The sequence below is a fragment of the Battus philenor genome, unplaced genomic scaffold (genome assembly GCF_028537555.1).
Source record: "Battus philenor isolate CCGP_79_NKW_IND1 unplaced genomic scaffold, ilBatPhil1.0.hap1 SCAF_18, whole genome shotgun sequence".
NCBI classification, from domain to species: domain Eukaryota; kingdom Metazoa; phylum Arthropoda; class Insecta; order Lepidoptera; family Papilionidae; genus Battus; species Battus philenor.
Genome location: NW_027181680.1, coordinates 1,291,847 through 1,305,549, shown reverse-complemented (window position 1 = coordinate 1,305,549; position 13,703 = coordinate 1,291,847). Strand labels below are relative to the sequence as shown.

General features: G+C 30.9%; 2 protein-coding genes across 2 annotated transcripts; one reads left to right on the top strand and one right to left on the bottom strand.

Moving 5' to 3' along the window:
* Positions 1-358: 358 nt before the first annotated feature.
* On the bottom strand, positions 359-7,526 carry ATPsynB (ATP synthase subunit b, mitochondrial). The gene is made up of 5 exons (XM_068763458.1): positions 7,413-7,526; positions 5,451-5,595; positions 4,016-4,214; positions 2,320-2,508; positions 359-636 (listed from the first exon to the last, which is right to left on the bottom strand). Exons 1-5 carry the CDS (start codon positions 7,438-7,440, stop codon positions 460-462), a joined length of 738 nt encoding a protein of 245 aa, XP_068619559.1. The 5' UTR covers positions 7,441-7,526; the 3' UTR covers positions 359-459.
* Positions 7,527-8,638: 1,112 nt separating this feature from the next.
* On the top strand, positions 8,639-11,236 carry Svip (small VCP interacting protein). The gene is made up of 3 exons (XM_068763664.1): positions 8,639-8,750; positions 9,855-10,019; positions 10,507-11,236. The coding sequence occupies exons 1-3, from the start codon at positions 8,691-8,693 to the stop codon at positions 10,519-10,521; spliced, it is 240 nt and encodes a 79-aa protein (XP_068619765.1). The 5' UTR covers positions 8,639-8,690; the 3' UTR covers positions 10,522-11,236.
* Positions 11,237-13,703: the final 2,467 nt, after the last annotated feature.

Here is a 13,703-nt window from a genome sequence, read left to right as displayed (position 1 = left end):
CAACAAATAAATCCTTTAATAACTAAGATAATTATTTATTTCATCAAAATTTCCAAAAATCAGATGATATAAAAAAATGGCTAACTATATTGACTTCTAAGCGGCTGTTATGCAAATTAAAAACATTTGATAAGATTTTAACATTAGCTATTTTCTATCAGACTTCAGTGTTATTATTGCAAAGAAAGGGAGATGTTGATGTGTGTTTATAGGTAAGTGGTTTTAAATAAATAAACACATATTCATTTCTGAATTAGAGGGAAATGTTTTAGGCCAAAGGCGACAAATTCGTAAATTCGGTTTCCTATAAATATATATGTCGGAAAATCCTGATGATGATATAAGACAAACACAAATAAAAAGGTTCATAATAAAATGAAATATAATATATCTACATCAACGTAACCATGATCACTTTATTATAATTTATCATTACACATGTATTCTAAAATTGCTTGTTCACTGTTTAGCAGCAAGAGCGGAAAGATCAGCAATGCACTGGTCCAAGGTCTGCTTCTCCAGTTGTGGGGTGATGGCGGAAGATACGTTTCTTACTATCCAGTCCACCACGTGCCTCTGGGACAGGCGACGTTCAAGGTTTGTCTTCTCCAATTGGAAGTCGAGACGGCGCTTGACCTGCGAAGCAAGTTTTAAATCATAATACAATAATGAAAATATACAAAACATGGCGTTTTTAAGAGAGCACTTGGGTATGATATTTCAAATATAATCAGTTCCAACTAGTTCTACTGGAGTTCTGTGGGGAAGCCTAGGTCCAACAGTGTACACAGCTGATAAACAGCTATGTCATTTCATTTGGCACATTATGGAAGAGTCAACCAGGTGCAGATCAGTTGCTTCTGGTTAGTAGATTGTCAGAAATAATGCTCTACAAAACCTAATCTAGCTGCATCTCATTTACGCCGTGCCTATTCATATGTCGGATATTTTATTAAACTTACATTTTAGTGTTAATTGACACTCAACATATTGATTTGTTGAAAGGCCAAAAAATAATTTTACTGTGGGATCTTGAATATCACCACTCACCACCAAGCACCTAAAGACAAAAGTCATCACTAAATTTGATCACAGTCTATGTGGTAACTATAAAAAAGTCAAATCTAAACCATTACCAGGTATTATTTCCATGGACAAAATTGACTTTAAACTAATTTACCACAAGGGTTATGTATTATTAGACTAAAAAGTATAATACTTAATACTGTGATGAAAAAGTAAGGTAAATTTGTTAATAAAATGTAAGTTCTTTATTTATTCTTTTAAATCAAATTCATAGCCAAAGTAATCCCCAAATGATAAGATTCACTTTTGCCCAAGCTTTTTCCAGTCAGAATAATCTATTCCGTCACAACCTTCAAGACCTGCAATTCGGATTTTATCACCTCAATCATGTCAAAACGGCCTCTCCACATTGGTTTTGTAGTAGTATGGAGCCAAGTCAGGCATATATGATGTTTGCAAAACGATTAACAGAAAATTAGCATTTGTGAAGTACCAATGTAGTATGACTTCGACCAATCAAGACTTGATATACAAAACATTCTTCAAAATGGTTTAGACTAAGCCAAATGATATTCAAACTTTTTACAATCAGACGCTTGGCAAAAGTTACATAGACAGTCCTACCAACCTGGAAAAAAAATTACATGCTATACTACCCTAGGAGTTTTAAACCACCTTACTTTTTTAATCATATTATAGTAAGATGTTTTATTAATACCTGTTAGATAATTAAGAATGCTCCCATATTTAAGTATTATGTGTATTGACAAAAATATAAATAGTAGCAACACTTTCCACTTTTGTCATATTATATATATCTCATTATATATTTCATTTTTTATGCAATATACAAACTTGCATTTTTCAAGATCAATTCATTTCATTATTTCAACCACCCCAAAATAATTCAAAGCATTTCCTAGTAATTTCGTAAGAAATTATTTTATACATCAGAATTTTTGATGATATTCCTTCTGGAAGCTTTTTATACTTTATTTTATAGTTAAAGTTTAAGTCAAACATCGCACTGTTATAAATAAACATACAACATAACATGATGTGAATTACACCAGTCTTGTCATTATCATCACCATGTAATCCGATAAACACCCACTGTAAGGTATAAGTCTCCCCCCAAAGTTCGACTCGATGACTGATATTATGCTACCCATATCCAGCTACTTCCCTGGACCTTGATTAAGTCAGTCTACCTAGTGAGGGGCTTACTCACACCAGGCTTCTTTTTTTAAGCAGTTCTTCGAGCAATGTTAATGCATTCCAATAGTTACAAACCTCAGTGTAAGCATGCATCAATCGCTCTCTGTATGCCGCCTCAAGTTGTAGCAGAACATTTTCCTTCTTCGCTTGGATGAGCAGCTCCTGTCCCTCAGCGCGCCACTGCGCCTTCTTCTCATCCTCAATAGCCTCCTCCAAAGCCTTTACACTTTGTACACGACCTTCATTCCAGTTTTCTTCTACGGCCTGAAAAATAAGATTGGAATTACAAGATTTAAGTTAGTAACATTGTAACCATCAGGTTGTCCATCCACAAGGAAGAAATATGACCTTGTGAAAATTTATGGGTGAGGCCTATGTCCAGCTGTGGATGTCCTATGGTAAAATGATAACGATAATAATGCTTATTTAACATGTATTAAACAAACTTTTACAGCTAAATTGTTGATCCAGGGTACAAAAATGTTTTTATTTAACAAAACACACTAGGCACTACCAGTTCGAGATTGAATTATGGAAAAGTAAAGTATTGAACTGAAATGCAAATACTAAAAAAGGTTACTCTAGGTATAAGTAAAAACTAATATAGTACGGGAACCAGAAAGTAATGTCGTTTCTGTTGTCATATTTTACATTTTGTACACTAGTTAGCAAAAGGTTGTTGATAATAAAGGTGAATATATTGTTGATTAGAAATAAAAACTTGTTAAAAATGTAGTCTTGGAATTTTAACTTAAGAAAGCGACATTACTTTTTGGTCACTAATATATAAACAATTATAATAATCCATCTTTTATGAATTAGGTTAAGATGTACCATATTTCAAAAACTTCATACACTGATAATATATTATAGATAGGGCATGACATTAACAATTTAAAATTTTATATTTATACATTAAAGATTGGCCAAGCTCTTTGAAAGTTGGATGCATTGTTCTAAATTTAAAATTTTTCATTTCATATATATATAATGATAATAAATATGGGACGTCCATAGAGTATTTACCAAGGCTGTGAAAAAATTTCTTTGCTAAAGTTTCAACTGCAAAGTCTCTAATAAATTTATAATAAACAGAATCAGATTTTTCAATAAAATAATACAAAAAATTATTGGACTACCATTTACTAAATCATAAATGCATATTGAAAGTGAATTGACGGAAAAGTTTGTTATTCAATAAAGGAATAATTAAATGATAAGAATCCCTGGAAGTGATGTCACTTGATTATTTTGATTTAATTTAGGCTATATCTGATGAAGTTCATATGTATAAATCTGTATTAAACTTTATTAAAATGTGTTGTTGTTGAGTTTATTTCTGCTTCTCCTCCACAATTATAACACCTTGAAGAAGCAGCATAAAAGTAAAAATAAATAAATAATTAGTTGACAATCAATAGTTTCTTAAAAGTTCCAATGTTGAATAATCAATTTTAACTTTAATTTTTTTTATCTTTAGCACTTTCGCTATTTCTTTTACTTGCCAGTTAATACTGGCAGGTATACTAATTTCAAAAATGTTAGTGAAATTAAATATTTCCTGTAAATATTTTGTTCTGTATGTTGAAATAATATGGAGAGTCAGCCTCAAAGAATAAGGATAACACGCTCTAGGTGATTTTCCACATGTGTATATGAGTGTTTAGCAAAATATAGGCCTTTTGGATGATGCCATTCTTGTCTTTCCCTGAACAAATACTTGTGACCAATTAATTACTACTACTAAAGAAATTAAATTACCAATACTTACATCAACTTCTTTGTCGAGCCATGCAGCAATTTTAGGTCCAAATCTAGTGGTGGCATAGTAGACCATCACGAAAATCGAGAGACCAGTATAATACTCATGTTCCATAACATAGATTTCCTTGCTGAACATGTATGTGGCTAGACCAACACCAAAAGTGTACGGGCCAGTCACACCTGTCTTTGAGTGGAAGAACTGGAACCTGTCAAATATCATTTATTTCTTATATTTAAACTTTACAAAATGAATACAGCGTGTTTAACTCTAACAAGAACTACCTCAGATGCACTTTCGTCCTATTTCTATACAGGATCTATGTAAACTGAGACATGCATCTGCAAGTGTCAAGTTCAATTTGGAATACAATCATAAATAATTCACACTTTGTTCTTTAATTATAAAAGATTGCCATTACACATTTCCAGAAGATGGGCAGCAGCATCCTATATGTACCATAATACCACATTAAAATAGCCAAACTGCTTGCCCAATGTGACCCATAGATATCTTTGAAGAAGGCCTGTACCTTGCAGTGGGCGTTTTTTAGCTAAAAAAGAGTAGTAAAGAGACAACACAAAATAATTAATTAAAATTGTATTACATGTGATATGTTTTAACCTAATATTTTTGAAACCAGCAATCATTTAAATATAGAACCTTTATTCAATTTATTTCTTCTTCAACAGAGCATCATTACTTCAGTTGTTAGATATCCATTGCTGGATGTAGATGTCTCCCAGATACTTCCAATAGAACTGGTTGGAAGCAGCCTGAACCCAGTGTCTTCTAATTACTTTAACCCTTTGCAGTCAACTACATTTTCGACCGAGTGAGGTGGCAAGTTGTCGTGATTTTCGCGAATGTGTCAGGCACATTGTAGGTACAATAAAATTACGAACCATCAACAGATTAGGAATCTTCTCAAGTACCAGTAAGGCATTCCTATCGCTTGGAACAAAGGTAAAGTTACATAAACACTAGTGTTCACGCGCTATCCTACCTGCGACTCAAATAGCCAAGGCCCTAGAGAGGCGCATTCCGACCCCAAAGCGTTAACATGGTGGTCTGACCATCTTCTAGAAGAACCTGTTATCTGAGCTTGCCACTCAGTCATAATTACTACTCATCACTAATTATTTAAAATTGTACTGATCAACATAAGTGGAGGTAAACAAGTCATATGCTACGAAGCAAAAATAAGAAATGAACCAAAAGGGTGTCCATTTGATATCCCAGTCATGGTCGCTAGAAGACAAGGTAAAAAAAAAGCTGAGGGTAACAGCTGATCAGAGACAATATAAGATGTTCGAGAAAGCCTTTGCCAATGGCTCACTGAAATGAGATACTTTAATGTACACTAAATTGCTTAGAAAACAAAATGGTCGGAAGTAAAGGGTGCTATCATTATTATATTTATTTAAATAATAATGGTACTTACCATTCTTCTGGTACAAATCCGAGTCTGACTTTGCCGGGTTCTCCACGGACTGGACGTGGGAAGTTCTTCTCATCACGCACACCAGCAGCATCCGAAGCAGAGGTACGGGCTACTAATGCATTAGTAGCAGTCTGCCGAGCTGCAACTTTTATCACAAATAAACTTTAAAATGTGCATGTTACTTACATTTGAAATCTATTATTACTTATAAACTACCATCTGTTTTAAATATTACTCTCATATGTTTTTAATACTATTTCTAAATATAGTTACATACATGTGAGATGGCAGCATTGAAACTATAGGTGAATAATCACTAGTTTATCAATTAAAATATCTAGCACAAACAAAATGTGTCTACACTTTTTTAGTATATGTTTTTTGACAATTCTTAATCTGTCATAAAAGGGTGCCTAACATTAAAAAAAAAAGTAGGCAAAGGCAACATACTATCCAGCCTCATCCCACATATATTTTATATTACATGTAACATAACTAACATATAATTAGTGATCTGTAATTACATAAAGTAAATATCAATGATGATGATGAATTACAAATAATAAATATCAATTAAGATTTATGTTGTAGAAGTTCAGGAATTTTGGGATTGATAGATGTAATACTCCAAAAAATACATTAAATTAATATAGTGTGGTGGAAGAAGGAGTGAGAGATATAATAACAAAATCTTTATAACTTTCTGAAGGATTTAGGTGGTGGTCAGAGTGAATATCAAATAATTTCTGGAATAGGTTTCTAAAGATTGGTAGGACATTAATCATTCAGATAGTTTGTCAGGAGATGAGTCTGGTAGATAAAGTGGAAAACTGATTCATTGCATGGAAGCCTTCTTAAACCTATGTGGGTCGAGATCACCATATCCAGCCTGCCCTTACAATGAGATAGATCCAGGACCCACATGGTGAAACCATAGAATATTAGGAAGATATGTATATAATAATATCATAGATGTTGAACTAAGTAACACACTTTTGTATCAAAAAAAGGAGTTTATTATCAAAATTTTTGGAATATAAAAGTTGGTTTTCACTGTGTGCTTCAAAGTGTTCAAGACAAGTGGTTGAGGAATATGAATAACTGTACTTGTTTGAGAAAGTTGTATGAAAAACTACCCTGATATTTTTTAAATCCTAGGATTAAGGAGCCATCTCCATAATTTCCTGTATAAAATAAATTTAAGCAAGTTTTTATCAGATTACAAAACGCTGATCATAAACACTGGGTGGACCAAGGACTTGGTCAAACTAATCAGTAGTCATTGCTTACAGGCAGCGCAAGTTGCTTTCTTGCAGTCACCTTTTCAGGGTAGCCTATGTTTTGCAGATAGAGTCTGTGAGCTAACATAGAGATGATCGTAAACAACACTCTATTGCTAACTAGTTAAATTACTAAATTTAGTTTATTAAATATGAAACATATGTGACTAAATAACATTGAAAATATATTAAATAGGTGAAGAGCAAACATGCCTGTATGGCTTCTTCAGTTTCCTTTCGTATTGTAGATAATATTCAAGAAATTTACTAAAAAAATAAAAATAATTATTTATAAAAAAAGAGTTAAAACTTTTAATGTAGTCCAGTCATAAAATATACATTGTTAGTTGTTAGAAAATATCTACTCTTATTTAACATTCATCTGGCGTTATAGCCTTTTTTTCATGTTTGAAAAAATCCTAGTAACTACATATTCTTTTCATACTATAAATATTTTACGTTTTACCCATTATTCTACCAATCCTTTCTAAATCATTTATAAGGATTATATTTCTCATGAGAATATTAATACCCGTAAAAATTTATTATTAAGATGATATCTGATAGGAACTTACATGTTCTTGTCAAATCGGTGATTACATAAACCCATAAGATCAAGGTTATGAGATTTTTTGGAAAGCATATAAAAGTATATTAGGGTTAGAATAAAGTTCTTACATACCTGAACGCAAAGCGACGCGAGATAACATTTTAAAACTGCAATTTATTAATAATTTTTCAGTTCGCGACGGCCACTATGGAAGTGTACTTTGTGTTAGAGATGTGCCTTATACGTTAGTGGAATAATCGATAACGTTAGTGAGGAACAACCAGCTAAAGTCGATATTTATATCCATAGCTCCGGCATAAAAAATGTACAAATAACTATTTTAAATTTTATACTTTTTTGAATTTTCATATACAATGTTATTTGTGTCTAGTGGATACTAAATTATAGCTGAAAATAGAGTTATGCAATGGTTGTTATTGCAAATACGAGCTATTATTTTTAATGCTCTTCTCTTTTCCTAATTAAATTTTTAAAATTTAAGTATTAAAAACTGTTATTTGAGTCTTTTTATCAAAATTGACGTTAATTTACATCAGTTTCATCATCAAACATCGAAAATAACATTATCATAGAAATATTAAAAAACCTAAAATATAAGAAATAAATTAAAAGTTCCCAATTATGTATATAGCTAAAAAAATATCAAGTGTTTTTATATAAAGGTAGTAAATATTTTAGTAAATTTTACAATACTGCCACACTTGTGGCCTATTTTTTGTTAGTTGGTCATATTTTCAGTTATCGATCGACTCTTATCATAATAAACAGGGACTCTAAGCTTGTTTCCGTGTAATATTTATTAAAAGCATCAGTTAAACTCCCTTTTAAGTGCAATGGCGAATATAAATACGATACTTTGGAAAAGAATGGTTAGTAATTCTTTTAAATAATAATGATAATGATAATAAATGTATCGTGTATTTGTGGATATACATTTTAAGTGTTTGAATTTAATTTAAACCAATGTAAATACTATTTTTAAGTTAAAACGAAGATATTATTAGAAGAACAAAAAAAAAAATGAAAAAATTTTGTTTCTGAATAAATAATCAATGATGTTTTAAAGTTATGAACGCAACTTATCGGTGTTGCTCGTTTATTATTTTCTAGAAATAAATGAAGCGGTAGTTTTGTATAAAGTGTTGTAGATTGCATTTTACTTTTTTCTTGTTTTGATTAAACCTTTATTTATTCTAGCTTAAAATTTTAGTTTTTAGTTAATATGTACCATATTTTATTTAATCGTGATTTTAATTATAAGATTTAGTAGAAAACTAAAATATGTTCTGGTATCACAGAAATTGAATTGTTGATGTCTAGTTTTCATTGATCGATTATTTTGATTGAACAGTTATGGCTATACGAAGAGATATGTTCTATTAAAAAAAAATGGGGATTTTTATGTCCTGTTGTAGACCATCGGCCTCGGATGTTATTACTCCAGATGCTGTAAGTCACACTTCACAACATTTTTCTGTTAATTTTTTATACAGTGCTTCGTAATAAATTTTTAAAAAATTCGTCGTAGTTATTTTACGCAAGGTGTATATTACTTGAAAAATATTGAATAAGGTTTAAAAGTTAACTTTATTTCTTTAGATATAATCAAATGTATTGCGAATTTATTGTAAGTGTAATTATTTCTTTTATAAGTCTTATACACTACCTTCAACGTTACACTTAATAATTGTAATATAACTTACGATAATTATAACTCATGATTAATAAACTTTATTACAAATCTGCACAATAACTTTTAATATTTATCGTTATTGTTTCAATCTTTATTTTAAATATATTATTTGCAACATTATTCAGTGTGTACAATGTGTGTGTGGCTGCTGCTGTCACAAAAGCCTTGCCTATATTTGATGAGTTTACGTGCTATTAGCCTTTCTGGGTTTTACAGCTACATTGGACTTAGAGCTCATGGAGCTCCCACCTGCTCTCTTGGCTATATTAAATATAGCTTGATAGTTGTTGATATATTCATAAATTTTCCTACATAATTAAACATAATCCGAGATGTTTGTTAGTCACTTTTATATGTCAGAAAAGTCCAATTTGATGTACGCTGGATTGATATTATTTGTCCTTCTTATTCCATCTTTAAAAATTAAAATTGCCAGTCAAGCCTTCCAAGGTTCTTTGCAAGTTTTGCTAACTCAAAAGAGATCAATGTTTATGGTGTGATGGTCATCTACATTTTGGCCCAACTAAAAATTTGCTTCTTATAGCAAATGTTATTTTTTATTACTATTACATCATTTCATTACAACTATTTGCCAGACTTGGCTTTCTTCAAAATTTCTCCTCAGACATTATGACTTATTATATTCTTGTTCTGACTGTAACTTTTCCTATTCTTAGATCTTCTATACTATATATTCCACTATTCTTTAACCTACTCTTTGGTCCTCAATCAGACATATCTAGTTAAAGCATTTTAGGCTCCAGTATCGCCCTGTCTTTTCAAATGGTCTTATCTAATAGACAATGAAACTTACAGATCTCAATGGACGTTTCTAGATAAATTTATTCTCTTATTAACAGGAGACCCGACGCAGGCAGCAGGTGGAGGCTGCTGAGAAAAGACGCGCCGAAGAGGCCGCACGTGGCGTTAAGGATCCAGAGAAGGTGAAGAAGATGCAGCAGAGGGCTGAGGAAATGGAGCGCAGGGAGCAGGAGCTGCAGAGGGATGGGGGAGCAACATTAAAGGTTGGGACCTGTTACAATAAAACAAATGTTTTAAACTCTTTAGTTTGGCATTATGACTTATTCCTAAACCATAAGTCATCCACTACAGTACATAGACCTCTCTATAGATTTCCAACAGGATCAGTTGGAAGCAGCACGCACCATTTGTAACATTATATTTATTTGGAAGGACTTAAATAAAGATTTATTAAAATTTGCCATCTTGTACAATGCCCAGCGATAAATATTGCACATTGACCTTTGGAAAGAGACAACTGGCTGATTTCCGCTTCTTAGAGCATTATCTCTGTCGCATGAAATTCAACGACTGACAAAACGTCACATAGGTGTTGTGGGACAGAGATAGTGCTCTATAAAGCCGAAATTAGCCAATTGTCTCTTTCCAAAGGTTGATGTGCATTAGTGCCTTGCTATTGCAATATACACATTTATTCATTTAAAAATAAAATACAATTTCTTTAATATTTTTTTTATTTTATTTCACCAGTGGACGGCCGACTGAGATGAGGCCCAAGGCGCGAGTGGGAGTCAGCAAACAAAAATCGATAAATACAAATATAAGAACTAACGCTATATGGTCACACTGTAATGAACTGCTGTTTATATCTTATTTGTACTTTGCTATATTGTGTTAAAGCATATTAGTTATTAAGTTAATGCAATCTATTTTATTGTTATATATTTATGTGATAATTGCCTAATATATTATGTTAATTTCTATAGATATTTATTGTTACTCATATATTTGATTCTGTATGCTACATATCTTGCAAGCTTTGAATTTATTTATGAATTACCACATATATATTTGGTAAGTTAATGATTTCGAAATGTTATATTCGGAAGTATTAGTTATTAAAAAATATGTGGCAGAATATGTGTCCTTTGCCCATATTAGCTTCATTTAAAGAGTGGGGATTTTGACAGTTGGTTAAAAGATGGTGAAAAATTTGTAACATTTTTCTGCAATGTCTTAAAATTGGATAGGCATGATTTGTTAATAAAAACTCATTAATTTCAAATCAAATACGTCTTTGTTTGTTAAATCAAATCTAATAATATGAATTTTCAAAGTTTTAAAAGAATAAATTGTTCTTTAAAATTAACTTCGAGAAGTTTCGAAATTGTATTTTGAAATTAAGTCATAGATTGAAATCAAAATACGCATTTTTTTCGTATTATAAAACATGACGGTAATTTTTAAGTTGTAATATATTAATAATATTTCCGGCGGTTTCTTAATGCCAGATTTCGATATATGAAGAAGTGTTTTAAAAGAATAATTATAATTTGTCACTAGTTTCGACAAATTTCTAAATTGTATTTAGAAATTAATTAAGTCATGTATATATCATTGATTTAATTTTCGATATTAATTTTATAGTTATTTTAAAACACGGTTATAATATATAAAATATAAATACATATGTTTTTTTTTTAATTTAATGGCGTCTGTATTGTCGAAATTGTCTAATAAAGTTATGACATAAAAATAACCTCAAAAAGCATTCGAATGTTTTTGTTTAGATGTGTTAACAATAATAATATATTAAATATTTTGAACAGTTTTTAAGTGAACGCGCTTAAAAATGTTCTTTTTCCATATTTAAAATTAAAATATATTTAATTCTATTACGTCGTTGGCGGATGTACTTTTATAGCCGTAAGCTTTCATCTACATAAATACCGTAATAATTATAATGATATATTTAAATATATATAAAAAATAATAAAAAAGAACTTTCTTTACAAAATATAAACTATGTAATCGTAATAATTTTGATGGATGTTTACTATTTATATTGGTAGAATAAATTAATGAATATTAAATAGCATTGTACAATTGGAATTTCCTCTCGCTGTCAAAAACAAAAATGTCGGTAGTTGAAATGTAAAAACTGTAGTGATTTTTTCATAAAATTTATAGTTTCGAAACTTTTTCTTCCTACAATGGACTTTTGTAAAATATTTCATCTAAATGTAAACACTAATATTATATTTACTTGATATATACGGATGCTAATCCGTTAGCCGGGCGCAAAAGGCGTAAATTTTGAAACGTCGAACAGAGAATATTGATCTTTATTCGAGTGTTGCTATATTAAAATAGCATGTTGAATTTCTTGTCAGTACAGTTTCCTTAGAATTTAAACAGAGCATTTTTCAATTAATTATATCCAACAATATAATCTATTTCTACAGAAAATTATATTGACGAAAAAAACTAAAAAATGTGCTGGTTTAATTTTTTTTTCTGAGAATAAAAGAAATATTTATCTTATGATAAGAAATTTAGCGGAATTACACTTTAACAGTTTTTAGCTTGCGTCCGGCTAACGGAAAAGTATAAGATAGTCCTGGTCAACCCAAGTCTCTGCGGGTTGCATTTTATATTCATATCATATATTTTAATCCAATAAGACCAGATGCGAATGTATCTTAACAAGATCTGTTCACCTCGCTTCCACGCCAGGATCTAAAATTTCAGCGATCATGTCCTTCGTGTTAAAAAATCCTTTAAAGCAGGATTTTAGTAATAATTTACTTCGATGAAATTATTAAATAGTTCAATTGTTTTGCGAACCGTTAGTTCGACAACCCTATGTAAGAAAATATTTAGTCATTCATAGCTATGTTCCGAACTAATTTGTAAAAGATTATAACATACAGGGTGTTATAAATTTCCTCTAAATGTTTTCTATTCAATGAGCTAAGCAAATTAAACATAAGTAATTGACCATGTTTACAGTATGTCGCTTAGAACGATAAAAATCATTTGTAAATGATTATTTTAAATCTTGGAAAAAACTGTACTGAATTTAAATGTGTAAACTTTCTTATAAAGACATATAGCATATATATCATTGTATACTTCTTACTATATTAATTTTATATGAATATAAATGTTAGATGTGTAAGCAACAATAACTTATCTATGCCAGTTTTTTTTTAAATACAATGACATCTTTACGCACTGCCTAAGTAAAGTCTGCTTGTCTATGGACCAATTATTTTTGTCTATAAATGATTATTTTTAATTTTAAATCTTTTATCTAAGAATTTTAAATCCGTACCGTTTTGGGATTCACTTTTGCTGCTTAAAAAACTAAAAAAAAAGAGTATTATCTATGGTGTCTAATCGTGAAAAAAATATTTATGCATGTTTGTTGTATTAAATGTTGTATGGATAAATACTGGTTTTTGGTTTATTTATATAACCCTCAATTCCAATATCACCACTACTTGAGTTGTAAGATGTTCACAGCTGGACATAGGATTTCCAATAAGTGGTTGGATATTTCTCAATCGATTTCCAATAATTGGTTGGAAGCTGCGTCAAGTGTACAAGGTGGGTCGCGCCTTGTAGGCTATATTTGCTTTGCGTAAGCTACGAAGGAGAATTCAGTCCATAGACACATGTTCATAGAAGTATGTTAAAAGTACAAAGTCAGTTCACTCGATACACCAGTACTGCACGGCATAGACCTGTTCCAAAGATCACCACGAAGACTGGTCTGACGACCATGATATCTTCTCGGTTCATTAGTAGGTTCGCGGTCGGCGTTCTAGAAGCATCCGACTCAATTCTACACTTTCACTTCAGACGAGCTATTATTAAGACTGTGTTTAGTACTAATAAGTGTAACATAACTCCTGAAGATGCCCCGTGGAGGGGTGAAACAA

Bases quoted from the DNA above. Each gene is read 5' to 3' on its own strand.
- ATPsynB (XM_068763458.1), bottom strand. From the start codon at position 7,440: ATGTTATCTCGCGTCGCTTTGCGTTCAG. The intron at 5,596-7,412 runs GTATGTAAGAAC...TTGTGATAAAAG, and splicing joins TCGCGTCGCTTTGCGTTCAG to TTGCAGCTCGGCAGACTGCT. The intron at 637-2,319 runs GTTTGTAACTAT...CTTGCTTCGCAG, and splicing joins TGATGCATGCTTACACTGAG to GTCAAGCGCCGTCTCGACTT.
- Svip (XM_068763664.1), top strand. From the start codon at position 8,691: ATGGGGATTTTTATGTCCTGTTGTAGACCATCGGCCTCGGATGTTATT. The intron at 8,751-9,854 runs GTAAGTCACACT...TCTTATTAACAG, and splicing joins ATGTTATTACTCCAGATGCT to GAGACCCGACGCAGGCAGCA.